This window comes from Anabrus simplex, chromosome 7 (assembly GCF_040414725.1).
Source record: "Anabrus simplex isolate iqAnaSimp1 chromosome 7, ASM4041472v1, whole genome shotgun sequence".
In the NCBI taxonomy this organism is placed as follows: domain Eukaryota; kingdom Metazoa; phylum Arthropoda; class Insecta; order Orthoptera; family Tettigoniidae; genus Anabrus; species Anabrus simplex.
In genome coordinates, this window is record NC_090271.1 from 53,719,814 (window position 1) to 53,735,334 (window position 15,521).

The following is a 15,521-nucleotide window of genomic DNA, read 5'->3' on the forward strand; positions in this document are numbered from 1 at the left end:
GGCTACCAACAGTGGGATTCAAACCCACTATCTCCCGGATGCAAGCTCACAGTCGCGCGCTCCTAACCTCACGGCCAACTCACCCGGTCCAACAGCTCTAACTACATTTCCAGCACCCCTCCCTCCCCCATGGCACCACAGCACTTGAAGGGCCTTGGCCTACCAAGCGACCACTACTCAGCCCGAAGGCCTGCAGATTACGAGGTGTCATGTGGTCGGCCTGCAGATTACGAGGTGTCATGAGGTCAGCACGACGATTCCTCTCGGCCGTTATTCTTACATGTCCAGCCGGCCCTTATAATGGTTATTTCATTTCGGCTGAATTTTATTTTGATGACACTGCACACACATATATATATATATTAGCATCTTCTTCTTCTTCCTCTTTAACCATTCTTCCCACACCTGTGGGGTCGCGGGTACGAACTCTGATCTGGATTTGTCCCTGTTTTACGACCTTCCTTACACCAACCTTATATGGAGGGATGTAACCACTATTGAGTGTTTCTGTGGTGGTTGGTAGTATTGTATGTTGGATGAATATGAAGGGGAGAGTGTTGGGACAAACACAAACAACCATTCCCAGAGCCATAAGAATTAATCGAAGGCAAAGGCTATTCAAATCCCTTACCCGGTGGGAAATCGAATCCGGGACCCTCTGACCCGCAGGGCTCAATGCTGACTATTCAGCCAAGGAGATGCAGATTAGCATGTTTTAAATCATTTTGAATCACTGATGATACACCCTAGCGTTTGAAAACTGGTTCTGAAAAAAATTGTGGACTGGCACGACTATTTAATTTTAACAGGAATACAGGGTGTAACAATAATGTACCCAAAACTTTCAGGATACATTTGTCACACGTACAAGAAGAAAATATATGTATAATGGTCCGGAGATGCTTTATTTCCATGCTGTAAGTCATTTTCTACAACTCTACGTAGTACATTAATCATGAGAAACAGGCAGGAATGGAGCGTTGTAGCATACCATATGGAACTCTTTCTTACAATGGCATCTTTTAAATGCTCTCCGTTAGCATTGATGCATGCACATCCAATATTCCAAGGATGCATTATCCAATCCGGGATTCAATGCTAACGGAGGGCATTTAAAGATGTGTGTTTCCTATTATTAATGTACTTTTTCTTTTGTTTTTGCTATTTGCTTTACGTCGCACCGACGCAGATAGTTCTTGTGGCAACGATACGATAGGAAGGGCTGGGAGTGGGAAGGAAGTGACCGTGCCCTGCATTAAGGTACAGCCCCAGCATTTGCATGGTGTGAAAATGAGAAACTACTGAAAACCATCTTTAGGACTGGCAACAGTGGGGTTCGAACCCACTACCTCCCGAATGCAGGCGGATAGCTACGTGACTCAAGCCCCGGAGCCACTTGCTGGGTGATGAACGTACTTTGACCACACTTTATAATGCATCTGTTCAAAGCAAACTTGAATATGGATGCGTTGTGTTGAATCCGTGCTACGAATCCTAGAAGAAATATATTGAAAACCTTCAGAAGTTCTTAGAATATCTGCTATAAAAGTCATAAAATTTTGGCTCTATACAAAGAGTAACTTATAAAGACTTACTCCAGGAATTTAAATTCTCCACTCTTATTGATCGAAGAGAAGTTAATCAGCAAGTATTTCTGTACAAAATAATAAATGGTATAATAGATTATAGCGATTTACTTGCTAGGGTGAACTTCGGTCTAAAATTAACTAATTTGCGGACACGGCAACCATTCTACTGTGGTCGTTCCAAGTTAGTTACTCAAAGAAATTGGCCATTAGTTAGAACATGTGAACAGTTAGCCTTAATGTTAGTAATATTGATTTTGCAATGCAAATTAGCGAATTTCTGTTTCACATTGGTTTTCGGATTAATCATCTATCTGTAATAGATTTATTAAAATATTTGTTTATTGTTTACATTATCACTTTAAATACTTCTTCTTCTTTATCGGTTTACTTTTAAGGGTCGGTTTTTACCTCTGACTCAGTGAGGGATCCCACCTCTACCGCCTCAAGGGCAGTGTCCTGGAGCTTCAGAATGGGTCGGGGATACAACTGGGGAGGATGACCAGTACCTCGCTCAGGCGGCCTCACCTGCTAAGCTGAACAGGGGCCTTGTGGGGGATGGGAAGATTGGAAAGGATAGACAAGGAAGAGGGAAGGAAGCGACCGTGGCCTTAAGTCAGGTACCATCCCGGCATTTGCCTGGAGGAGAAGTAGGAAACCACGGAAAACCACTTCCAGGATGGGTGAGTTAGGCATCGAAACGACCTCTACTCAGATGACCTCCCGAGGTTGAGTGGACCCCGTTCCAGCCCTCGTACCACTTTTCAAATTTCGTGGAAGAGCCAGGAATCGAACCCGGGGCTTCGGGGGTGGCAGCTAATCGAACTAACCACTACACCACAGAGGCGGACACTTTAATTACTTGAATATTATATATTGGACTGCGTAATATAGAAGAGAGAACTACTTCAAAGAATACAAGGACCGGCTTCGACTAGACAACACGGCACGGTCAACGTTGCCAATCCATGCTGAGAGTTAAGCGACTCTCGACTATCTGTCGCTTCACCCTTCCCACATTACGCGCATGCGAACTGCGGCTAGGACCGAGGTGATATTTAACGAAGTGTATGTGTGTTGTTAACATTGGAAAACATGGCGCAATTTAAACAGGTACTCCACGTACTACTTTATGTCGTAGTTTGAAGTTCCTGAATCCAACATGACATCCCTAGTTTAATGGTTAAATTCTCACAACTTTCCACAATCTGCCTTCTCATCCCCTATGGGGTGAATGCCATGTTGTACTAAAGAAGACAACTTCACGCGAAATACGTCTCAAGGGACTTACCTATATGGAACGCTGCGAAGATAGCCGCTTCAGGAACTGCTTTGGTAACTGGGCCCATAGTGTTCCGCTCCTGGACAGAAGCGACCGCCCAGAAATAGAAAACGACTGTGTACAAGGAGGCGACGATCTGCATCACTAACCACGGTGATACGAACTCCCGGCGGTCCTGGGGAACACAAGAGTCAAAATATAATAATAATAATAATAATAATAATAATAATAATAATAATAATAATAATAATAATAATAATAATAATAATAATAATAATTGTTACGGAGATTTCCGTGGTAGTTAGAGGTGAAAGAAGGTGCGGGCTGCAATAGGTCTCAACTACAAAAGTTCGAAAGATGAATTAAAATTTCAACAAAGGTTATATTTTTAAAACTTAACAATGGTAACATAGAATTTGAAAACTTAACACGCCAACAACAAGCCAAAATCAGATACCAAGAAATTACAATTGTTAGGGGATAATTACAAGGTCTGGGCTTCGAGCCCCACAATCACAATCCTTGAGCTATTAGCCCAACTTTACCAAGGTACAAAATTGAACAAAGGGGCTGAAAACCCCATCATGCCAAGGAACACTTGCTCCAAATTACAATGTTAAGCCTCCTAGAGGCACAGAGAAATCAAATTTAGGAAAGAGCAGACCCGCTCTCAAAGTCAAGCCTATCAAAGGCCACAACGAATTTCACTTCTATCTGCCCTCAAGGCACACAAAGAAATAGGGGTATATAATACCCAACCTACAGGGCCCTCGCAATGAAAATAACACAACAGGTTAAGTTACAGGCCCAAAGTACAGAGAGGACTGGAGGCGTGAACTTGCACTCCAAATACACTTTTAAAACCTAAGTGGCTCTAGGCCGATACACAGGGGCTAGTCCCAAGCTAGGGAGGTGACCCGTATGAGAAAACTTTAATACATTAAGGAAGAGAAGAAACGGTTATAAAAACGTGGTCACCTCAATTTCAAAATGACGGGGAGTTCGAGAGGGTAAAGCACTCTCTATCCCCGCTTTATAGTGAAAGAGATTTGTAGTTTTTACATAGACAGAAGAGGAATTTATATTTTAAAGTGGTAGGTCACATATTAAAGGTTTCGAACCCTCCCCGAGAGTTAAACTGCTGAGCTAGCAAAAAATAAAGATGCTAAAAGGCCATTACATTGTCGAAGATATGCTGTCTGAAGAACGAGGCGCTTCCCGCCCCCTGCTACATATTCACACACTGAGTTAGATGTTATACTAGTGGCCAGGAGACAGGAAAATCAGCAGTTTTTATACCCTCGCGGAAAATTCGAGACCTTTCAAGAATGATTAGACACACCCCCTCAACTTTATTGGATAGCTTAGAGCTACATATCTATATCGAAGAAGACATACATGATTGGCTGAAAATTAATTAAAGAAATTTGGTATTGGCTAAGTTCAAAACTGGCGGAAGGAAGGATTAATATTGCCAATCCAAAAAATAAAAGAACAAAATATAGTAAAGACAACAACTTTTGAATACAAAATTTCTTTAAGAAAGTTCATTCCTTCGCACCAGAGTTCGTAATCATAGTTTTTAGTAGAGACATCTGGTAGAGAACGCCCACACTTCTTGATCAATTACAAACAAAAAGACATCAAAATTCACACAGAGCCATCTTCGGAGAAACTGTTGAGTTAATACAGTTTTTTACAGTTCAGGCTTTCTCCTGTAGAGGAGATTCAATTGGCGCAATATTTGAACTAGCGGCGTGGATGTGTACCGCCCGGTAGAGACCTCCACCCCCGCCTCCAAAGTCCTTCCAAGGGGTGACACAGGAGAAAACATTTTTTTTGTTTTAAAACAAAGTCCAAGTTTTTTTCTGATGAGTTGAAGAATTTAGAAGAGAAAAATATAACTTTTCAGTAGTCGAAGGTCTCAGAAGTTGTTTGATATAGGTGGGTGCGACTAGATTAGGTCCAGTTTTAGAATTTTTTGTAGTAGTAGAATGGCGAAACACAAATTAATTCATGGAAGTAAAATTTTTCTAAGTCCACCAAAGGTTGATTGGAGCAAAAATGTAGTAATTGCGGATATGGAATGTCTATGTAGCTTAAGAAGTACATAAGCTGTCGATTAATTTTGACTGTAAGAAGTGTCGCCGCTGCTTGTATCCAGAGGAGGCCGCTCGGACCCCTCAAGTACCCTGAGATACACCTCTCCCGCTACTATGAGAGGGGTAGTCGTGGTGAAGCACGTCGCAGACGCGACAATTGTTTACAGTCCTCGAGCAGTTTGCAGGTGGTGGGCCGCACATCAGCCTTGGCCGGAAGGAGGACTCCGGCTCGCCGTACACTAGTTGACCTGACTGGAGTGGAGTGGGCCCGTACCCCACCTCAGTGGCGGTACGGCGCCGCACGGCTGCGGGGGCACTGAAACATTAAGATCTCTTCTGTTGGAATAGAATGTTTTAGGGTACTGTCTTGGAGTTGAGGCTGAGGGGCCAGCGGCGTGGGAACTTTTATTTCATTACTTTTCTTTTAATGCCACTGCCGTGGTTTAGCAGGAGAAGGGAGCTTGGTAATGGCCATACGGAGAGGACAGCAGAGTAACCTCAGAGAAGGTTTCACAATATTTAGACAGAGCAGATAAAAAACGAAATGTAAAACTATAAGGGGCAGAAGCCCTAAGATTTAGAGAAAAATATAACCTTTTGGGGTTCTTACAAGATGTTAAAAATCCAATGAGCAAGTAATTTACACAGGTTTCACCTGGGACAGGTGAACCATAAAGATTCTCTCGGTGGCTGGATTGCTCACTAACAATGTCACCGGCGTTAAAAAATCCAAGACGGTGCACGGCCCATGAAATCTGGGGGCAAGCTTGCCCGCGGGAACAAAATTCTTGACCATAACTTGGTCTCCTACTTTTAAGTTGGTGGGCCTCCGTCCACGATCATATCTTTCCCTAACCTTTTCATGAGAAATTTTAAGATTGGCCTTGGCCTTCTTCCAAAGATCTCTAATATTATCTGGATCTATTGCCTCAGGTAGAATATCGCTAAGAGACCACAGGTTAGAGAGCGGCGTGTTGGGTACAAACTTGAACATCAATGAAGCAGGGGTGAATTTATGAGATTCGTGAACCGCCGAGTTCAAAGCGAAGGCTAACCAATGCAGGGATGTATCCCACCTGGAATGATCGTCGTGATGATAGGCAATCAGCGCCGACCTCAGATTACGATTGACCCGTTCAGCCAGAGATGTTTGAGGATAGTAAGCAGAAGTTGTTACATGTGAGATAGATAGATCAAAACAGAATTTACGAAAGAGATTAGAGGTAAAGGCTTTAGCATTATCAGATACAATATATTGGCATGGACCAAAAGAAGCAAAGATAGTATTTAAACAAGAAATGGTGGACTGAGCGGTAGCCAGCTTAGTCGGAAATAACCAAGAAAATCTTGTAAAACCATCTACACACACAAGGATGAATTTATTTGCATTCCCCTTTGACTGGGGGAAGGGTCCGACGTAGTCGATATAGAGTCGTTCCATGGGACGCGACGCTTGGTGGGAAGACAAGAGCCCTTGCTTAGTGGACAAGGTGGGTTTACTAAGCCAACAAGATTTACAAGCTTTTACTAATTCACGGATTTCTCCGTCCATACCCTTCCAAATGAACATTTCACGGATCTTTTCACGGGTTTTGAAGATGCATAAATGCCCCCTAGTGGGGTCTCATGGTAATACTTGAAGATCATAGGCACGAGAACAGCTGGAACCACAACTTTCATCTTCTTATCATGCCCCGACGGGCAACATAAAACACCATTCCTCAATACATAAGGGGCGTCGGATCTTCACGTTGATATTTTTCAATGTCTCTAAAGAGCATGGGAGCATCAGTTAGAATGGCATTAACCTCAGGAGGTATGGACTCGGGAGGTGAAGAACTATCCACCTGTTCAGGTGTCTCTATATCATTGGCAAACATACGGCTTAGACCATCTGCCACAACATTTTCCGTTCCTCCTATATGCCTGACATCAAATTAGAAGGCAGAAATTCTGATGGCCTAGCGGGCTATGCGACCAGTACGACGCGGGCTAGCTAAGACCCAGCTTAAGGCTTGGTTATCAGTCTCGAAGTCGAACTTGGCATGTTCCAGATAGAGGCGGAACTTTTATAGAGCAAACAAGACAGCCAAATCCTCAAGTTCATAGATGGAATACTTGGATTCTTGGGCCGATAATGTCCTAGATGCATAGGCGATGGGTCGCCTCCCTAGTTCAGTCTCTTGAAGAAGGACTGCTGCCACCGCCGACGACGACGCGTCGGTTTGGACGATTAATTTCTTCGAGAAATCAGGCATGGCCAGAACAGGGACATTACACAGAGCTAATATGAGATCTTCAAAAGCGGCTTGTTGAGAAGGTCCCCACTCAAATTTGACGCCTTTCCTACGAAGTAAGTTCAAGGGCGCCGCTCTATTGGCGAAATTTGGAATAAATTTCCTGAAGAAATTCACCATACCAATGAACCTAGCAATACCTTTGATGTCCTTAGGAGGTTTGACATCACGGATGGCCTGTGTTCTAGAATGATCTACAGCGACACCATCGGGCGACACAATGTGCCCTAGAAATGACATAGAAGGCTTAGCAAAAGCGACTTTGGACAGCTTAACTGTTAACCCTGCCTTACGAAGACGATTAAGGACCTCTTTCAGATGATCAAGGTGTTCTTCAAAGGTCTCAGAAAATACGACGACATCATCAAGATAATGGTATAGGTACTCGAATTTGTTGTCGGAGAAGACCCTATCCAGCAATCTCGTAAGCACAGCTGCTCCCGTGGGGAGCCGAAAGGCACGCGGTTGTACTCATACAAGTTCCAATCCGTGGCAAACGCTGTAAGATGTTTAGATTCTTCAGCCAGAGGTATCTGATTACAAGCCTGATTAACATCTAAGATGGTAAAGAACTTAGCCTTTCGAAACCATGAGAAACAAGAGTGAAGGTCTGGAAGGGGCACAGATTGTAACACCACCTTCCGATTGAGAGCCCTGTAATCAATCACAGGCCTGAAGCCACCTTGGGGTTTCGGAACAAGGAAAATAGGCGATGAATACGCCGACTTAGAGGGCCGAATAATACCATCTTTCAACATCTGATCTATGATTTCCTTCAAAGCCTTCATTTTGGGTGGAGACAGCCTATAAGATGGAAATCGGACCGGAATCGAATCCGTAACCTCGATCTTGTATTCGATGAGGTCAGTAACACCAAGAGTATCAGAAAAAACTTCTGGAAATGACTGACACAACTTACGAATACTCTCTGCCTGCTCCTCAGGTAGATGTCTAAGATCTAACAACATCTCATCCTGGGTAGGCGAAATAGATGAACATGATACAGAACAACATGATAACAAGGGGATTTTGAAATTACTGACAAATTTGAAAGTGCACGACTTGCTCTGAATGTCGAACACAAGACCGGTATGTGACATGAAATCCGCTCCTAGTATAATGGGGCAAGACAAGTGCTTTAACTTTCCAAGTAAATTTGGCAATTCTAATTCTGGCATACAGGAACCCTAAAATTTCTAATGGAGATGAGTTAGCCGAAACATATTGAACCAAAGACGAACAATAATCCGGAAGTTTACACACAGATTTCAATTTGGAGTACCACTCGGCCGAAATAATGGAACACACACTGCTAGAATCTAAAAGGGCAGTTACAGGCTCATTATTCAATTCAATTTTGAGAAACGGAACAGATGCGGGGGAATCCGCCGCAATCTTAAGACATTCTTTGGGACCTTCAAAAGATAAATTTGAAGACTGAGTTTTCCCTGAGATTTCGGCTGGTTTACTTGGGGCTGAGCCTCGGGAAGATGGGTTAGCCGACTCAGCCGACGCCACTAGTCACTTATGATTGTTGGTGAAAGTTACACCCGAAGTTGAGCAGGAGGGAGCGCTATTAAAATTCGGGCAATTTTTTGCAATATGGGAGAACGCGCCGCATCTAAAACAGCCTTGGGATGACCCTGCTCCATTCCTTGTCCCGCTAGATTTAATTAATGGACACTTGTTCCGAAGATGGTCCGGCGACCCGCAAGCGTAACATTTACGGGGTGTGATGGGTCGGCGAGGTGGAGGCCGAAAATTACTAGAAGCCGGAGGGGGTTCTTTCGCGACACGTAAGGTGTCGGCGTATCTAACTCCTTCCTCTGAGACAGCCATAGCCTCTAATTCGGCAAACGTTTGAGGACGCGACGCAAAGCACAAGTATGACCTGTATGATGGAGAAATGCCTTCCACAATGGCCTGTACAATCTGATCTTCAGGGAAGTGAAGAGCAAACACCCTGGTACAGAATTTAATATCTTGGATGAAGTCGGCAAGGTTTTTATCCAGACGTTGTACACGGTAATAGTACTTCTGAATTAGTGATGACCTAGCCCTAGTTGGAATGAAGTTTGCTAATAAATGGGCGTGGAAGTCTTCTATGGATGATTGTTCAGCAATTGCCCTAACTATCTTGTCTGATAGAACCTCAATTGAATAGGGATAAATGATCTGCAAAATTTGACACGGAGAAAGAGAAAAGACAAGGGCATGATCTTGGAATTCAACTAAAAACCTTAAGAATGAAATAACGTCACTGGTAGAGTTAACAGAAAACTTAGAAATACCCCTGAGCAACATTGCTAATGGATGAGGCAAACTGCTGAACCCTGGTGACATAGTAGGTAGAGGCCTAAGTGGCGAAGAAGCTAATTCAGAACGTGCATTATTCAAAGAGGTACGGCCTTCAGACTCATTGTCTAATGGGGAAGAGGTTTGTTGCACTCCTACTGATTTCCTACTTTCTTCTCCTTTAGGAGAGTCTCCCTCGCTAACTACGTTTACCGTAGCGGGTTGGTTGGTTTTGGGAGGGACTGCCCCAGTTAACAAGAGGCTAACCTTACCGGACAAATCAGAAAGGTTTTCGAGAATAACACTAGCTTCCTTCCTTTGAATGTCATTCAACTTTAGAGACAACAGATCGTTAACTCTATTAGAAAAATGAAATAACCTGGCTTGCACACGTTTAAGTTGATTTGCAGAAGGGTCATTTTCTTCAAAAAAACTAACTACAGAGGCTAGCTCAGCGTCGTCAATCTCTTTCAGTAGGGAAATGGGCAAATCAAGGGACTCTTTAAGCTTGTTGGTACCTACTGCAACCGCGCCTCCAGATTGCACATTTCTAATTGTTGATTCATAGATTAATTCCTCCTTGCGCAAATAGCCGGGATGGAGGACATCGCGAGGGCCGGGCATGATGACAGAACTTTACAAATTTAGAAAAATCGAAAAACTCCAGCGACGGAGAAAACTGTTAGAGTTCGAACCAAAAGCAATATTTAGCCGTCAAACGGGGCTAAATTGAGACCCATTCAACCACGCTCTGCTACCACTTGTTACGGAGATTTCCGTGGTAGTTAGAGGTGAAAGAAGGTGCGGGCTGCAATAGGTCTCAACTACAAAAGTTCGAAAGATGAATTAAAATTTCAACAAAGGTTATATTTTTAAAACTTAACAATGGTAACATAGAATTTGAAAACTTAACACGCCAACAACAAGCCAAAATCAGATACCAAGAAATTACAATTGTTAGGGGATAATTACAAGGTCTGGGCTTCGAGCCCCACAATCACAATCCTTGAGCTATTAGCCCAACTTTACCAAGGTACAAAATTGAACAAAGGGGCTGAAAACCCCATCATGCCAAGGAACACTTGCTCCAAATTACAATGTTAAGCCTCCTAGAGGCACAGAGAAATCAAATTTAGGAAAGAGCAGACCCGCTCTCAAAGTCAGCCTATCAAAGGCCACAACGAATTTCACTTCTATCTGCCCTCAAGGCACACAAAGAAACAGGGGTATATAATACCCAACCTACAGGGCCCTCGCAATGAAAATAAAACAACAGGTTAAGTTACAGGCCCAAAGTACAGAGAGGACTGGAGGCGTGAACTTGCACTCCAAATACACTTTTAAAACCTAAGTGGCTCTAGGCCGATACACAGGGGCTAGTCCCAAGCTAGGGAGGTGACCCGTATGAGAAAACTTTAATACATTAAGGAAGAGAAGAAACGGTTGCAAAAACGTGGTCACCTCAATTTCAAAATGACGGGGAGTTCGAGATGGTGAAGCACTCTCTATCCCCGCTTTACAGTGATAGATATTTGTAGTTTTCACATAGACAGAAGAGGAATTTACATTTTAAAGTGGTAGGTCACATATTAAAGGTTTCGAACCCTCCCCGAGAGTTAAACTGCTGAGCTAGCAAAAAATAAAGATGCTAAAAGGCCATTACCTTGTCGAAGATATGCTGTCTGAAGAACGAGGCGCTTCCCGCCCCCTGCTACATATTCACACACTGAGTTAGATGTTATACTAGTGGCCAGGAGACAGGAAAATCAGCAGTTTTTATACCCTCGCGGAAAATTCGAGACCTTTCAAGAATGAATAGACACACCCCCTCAACTTTATTGGATAGCTTAGAGCTACATATCTATATCGAAGAAGACATACATGATTGGCTGAAAATTAATTAAAGAAATTTGGGATTGGCTAAGTTCAAAACTTGCGGAAGGAAGGATTAATATTGCCAATCCAAAAAATAAAAGAACAAAATTTAGTAAAGACAACAACTTTTGAATACAAAATTTCTTTAAGAAAGTTCATTCCTTCGCACCAGAGTTCGTAATCATAGTTTTTAGTAGAAACATCTGGTAGAGAACGCCCACACTTCTTGATCAATTACAAACAAAAACACATCAAAATTTACACAGTGCCATCTTCGGAGAAACTGTTGAGTTAATACAGTTTTTTTAAAGTTCAGGCTTTCTCCTGTAGAGGAGTTTCAATTGGCGCAATATTTGAACTAGCGGCGTGGAGGTGTACAGCCCGGTACAACAACAATAATAATAATAATAATAATAATAATAATTATTATTATTATTATAAAAACATCATAAGAAAAATCTTAGGAGCAAGATACACCCATGACGGTTCCAGGTTACTATCAGTCAAAACGCCAGGGAAGTTCTCAAACATTGACATTGACATTAGGTAAAGACGAATGAAATTCTTCGGTCCTCTCACTACATTACCAGAAAATCGATTGACACAAAGGATAAAAGATTTTGTAACCTCACTTAAGAACTCAATACCCTGGCAAAACGAACTTCGAAGGGACCTCAAAAACGCAAACACAAGTTCAGCAGATATTCTAGAAAGAGACATCCTTAGATACAAAATGAACAATTGGGAAGCTACATCAGAGCAACCACAACACAAACAGTAGGCCTACAGACCAAAGTGGTTGGAAGAACGTAAATAAGCCTCTCGGAAAGAATGAAAGAATATTGGAACAACAAGAATAACCCACAGAAGAATTGATTGAGTTATTTGCTTAATGTATTCCAATATTGGGAGAATTCGCTAATAATAATAATAATAATAATAATAATAATAATAATAATAATAATAATAATAATAATAATAATAATAATAATAATAATAATAATAATAATAATAATAATAATAATAATACGTGTGGCCTCCAGAGAGAACTGGTGTAGGCCTTTCGTGTTGACGCCGTATGGGCGACCTGCGTGTCTGTGAAAACTGGTCCCTACCTAAGATGAATTCTAAAGCAGAAAATGGCACAGGCACCAGCCCCCGAGCCGTAAGAATTAACTAATTAAAGTTAAAATCCCCGACCCAGCCGGAAATCGAACCCGGAACCTCTTTAACCAAAGGCCAGCGTGTTTACCACTTAGCCATAGAACCGGAAATGATAATAATAATAATAATAATAATAATAATAATAGCCTTGATGTACACTGTAGTTAGATATTTCCTTCTTATGTGGAAACAGATTCCCGGTCAGATAGTTGACGCTTAAGGAGGCAAAATTTTTGGAGATGTGTCAGTAATTTTAAATTAGAGAACTGATTTTACAAGGCACTATTTCGGCACCCAGGCCTCACCTGAGATCGAAGACGGTACATTGGCACCCCAGTTAAAAATATGACGTAATCTGTCTTCTGTTTACATGAGCTACGGCAAATACACTACAGAGAATACGCACCACTTTGTGATACGTCGCAGGACATTGATTGCCAACGCACTTAGCGGGACGGACTTGAAACTGAGTGTTTATTGTTTACAATATCACTTTAAATACTTGAATATTATATATTGGACTGCGTAATATAGAAGAGAGAACTATTTCAAAGAATACGAGGACCGACTACGATTAGACAACACTGCACGGTCAACGTTAAGCGAGTTAAGCGACTCTCGACTCTATCTGTCGCTTCGCCGTTCCCATATCTGTCAACAGTGCAGATTTCCTCACCTGCCTAATTTATTGGTCGCGGGTTTAGTCAAGTAGTAGCATGGCCGACTTGATGCGTCGCTCTAGCTAGCTCCTTACCCGGCCTTGACAATCGAGTCCACGCACTGTAATCGGAGTAGTTACACATCTCGACACATAGTGTTGGCGACCTAACTATTTCCGGTAGAAATGCATACTTCTTTATGGAAAATGAAAACCTTACAACCTGTTTTCCAGTCATTGACCGGGTCAGAGATGTAATGAATGAAACATATATATAGGCTGTTATTACAATGGGGTCGCCACTCCCAAGGTGATTTATTAATGAGTGATAAATGCTATGAAATGATAATGGAGAGTGTTGCTGGAATGAAAGATGACAGGGAAAACCGGAGTACCCGGAGAAAAACCTGTCCCGCCTCCGCTTTGTCCAGCACAAATCTCACATGGAGTGACGGGGATTTGAACCACGGTATCTAGCGGTGAGAGGCCGACGCGCTGCCGTCTGAGCCACGGAGGCTCTCTTTATGGAAAAGGTGACATTAATTGCCGATTTATCGTAATTTAGAGTTATGGAGAATGTTACATAGGTAAATGCTGTTAAAATGATTAACCCTAAAAGTTACTTTCGTTGATATTTGTCAAAATAATGTCGTGAAATGAAACTGTGAAGAGATGGAGTAGTCCAACTGACGTTCTGATATTGACTTTGATTGACGATTTGTCTTCATTTAGGGATAGAAGGAGTATGTTACATTGACTAATACTGTGCAAATGATTAATCCTAAAGGCTACTTTCGTTGATATTTGTCAAAATAACGTCGTGAAATGAAATTGCGGAGAGATGGAGTAGTCCAACTGACGTTAACTGTGAGGAATAATAGTAATCACTTTTATTATCCATAGCATTTAGATACATAGCAGAACTTACCGCAACACTTTTGTCTTCTAATGGTAATCTTGAAATTAAGTGTCATTATTCAATTAGAGTTCTAAAATTCTTCAAGTGCTGCTGTCAGGAAGGGGGCTGAACAAAACATAAAAGTATGGTGTATGGATAATATAAATATTTTGACTCATGCTTAAATTTTAATTTCAGTGTGTACAGTTTCAGACTGAATTTCATTCATACCTTGCACTAGAATTTTAAATACCGGGCGAGTTGGCTGTGCGGTTAGGGGCGCGCAGCTGTGAGCTTGCATCCGGGAGATAGTGGGTTCGAATCCCACTGTCGGCAGGCCTGAAGATGGTTTTCCGCGGTTTCCCATTTCCTCACCAGGCTGTACCTTCGTTAAGGCCACGGCCGACTCCTTCCCACTCCTATCCCATCGTCGCCATAAGACCTATCTGTGTCGGTACGACGCAAAACAAATTGCAAAAACGAAGAATTTTTAATACAAATTCAGCGAGAGAAAAGTATTTTGAGTAAATACATTGTAAACTGTTCATAGCACAGGTAACACTCTATACCAGAGGTGGCCACTAACCTTACTTCTGGGAGCCGCAAATTTAGGAGACAAAAAATTGGGAGCATATTTAGAAAAGAGTTTATAAAATGAAGACAAGTTTTTCATTTTATAACCAATGAAGGAACATTAATTTTCCACACTACACAGAACATTTTTTCAGGTGCATATCAAGGAATAAAATTTCACTTTTGGGAAGTGCTTTCTTTTTAGCGTTCATTTTTGCTGTTAGTTTTTTGAAATCTGGCTGATAATTGGCAAGCGCAGTTCGCACAAGTTCACTTAAATGTTCATCAGTTCAGATCGATATGTAGATTTAATGAATTTAATCGTTGAGTACACATAAGTAGTCCCAAAGATTGAGATTAGTCTTTTGGCACACTGTTTCGTTAGTTTTTTTTTTTTTTTTTTTTTTTTTTTCTTCTAGACCATTCTTCCAAAATTTTATGGTAGAAATGCCACTTCGTTTGAGTCCTTTTAGTCCTTCGACCTCTTGCAGTTCTTGTTAGTGATGGGACATTCGATTCATTTTACTGAATCGATTCACTTGATTCCGTTCACGTTACTGAATCGATACAGTGATCCGATTCACGGCTCATTGGTCACCGCTCCTACTGCATCTGTGTAGTATGTGCTGATAAGACAGCAGCAACAGCATTCAGTGCTCGCAGCTGCCATCTGGTCGTCATCCTATGAACTCCTTTCTTAGAAAAAAATGCTAGTTACTCTAATACATCGAAGGTTTCCGGCGACGCAGGGTGGGAAAGGTTAGGATTAGGAAGGTAGCAGCCATGGCCTG

At 42.0% G+C, this 15,521-nt stretch overlaps 1 protein-coding gene across 1 annotated transcript in view; it reads right to left on the reverse strand.

Moving 5' to 3' along the window:
- Window positions 1-15,521, reverse strand: part of LOC136877231 (uncharacterized) — an 88,968-nt gene that overhangs the window by 14,544 nt on the left and 58,903 nt on the right. Inside the window, exon 4 of the mRNA XM_067151085.2 lies at window positions 2,878-3,043. Within this exon, the coding sequence (XP_067007186.2) occupies window positions 2,878-3,043 (166 nt within the window). The remainder of the gene's footprint in view (window positions 1-2,877; window positions 3,044-15,521) is intronic.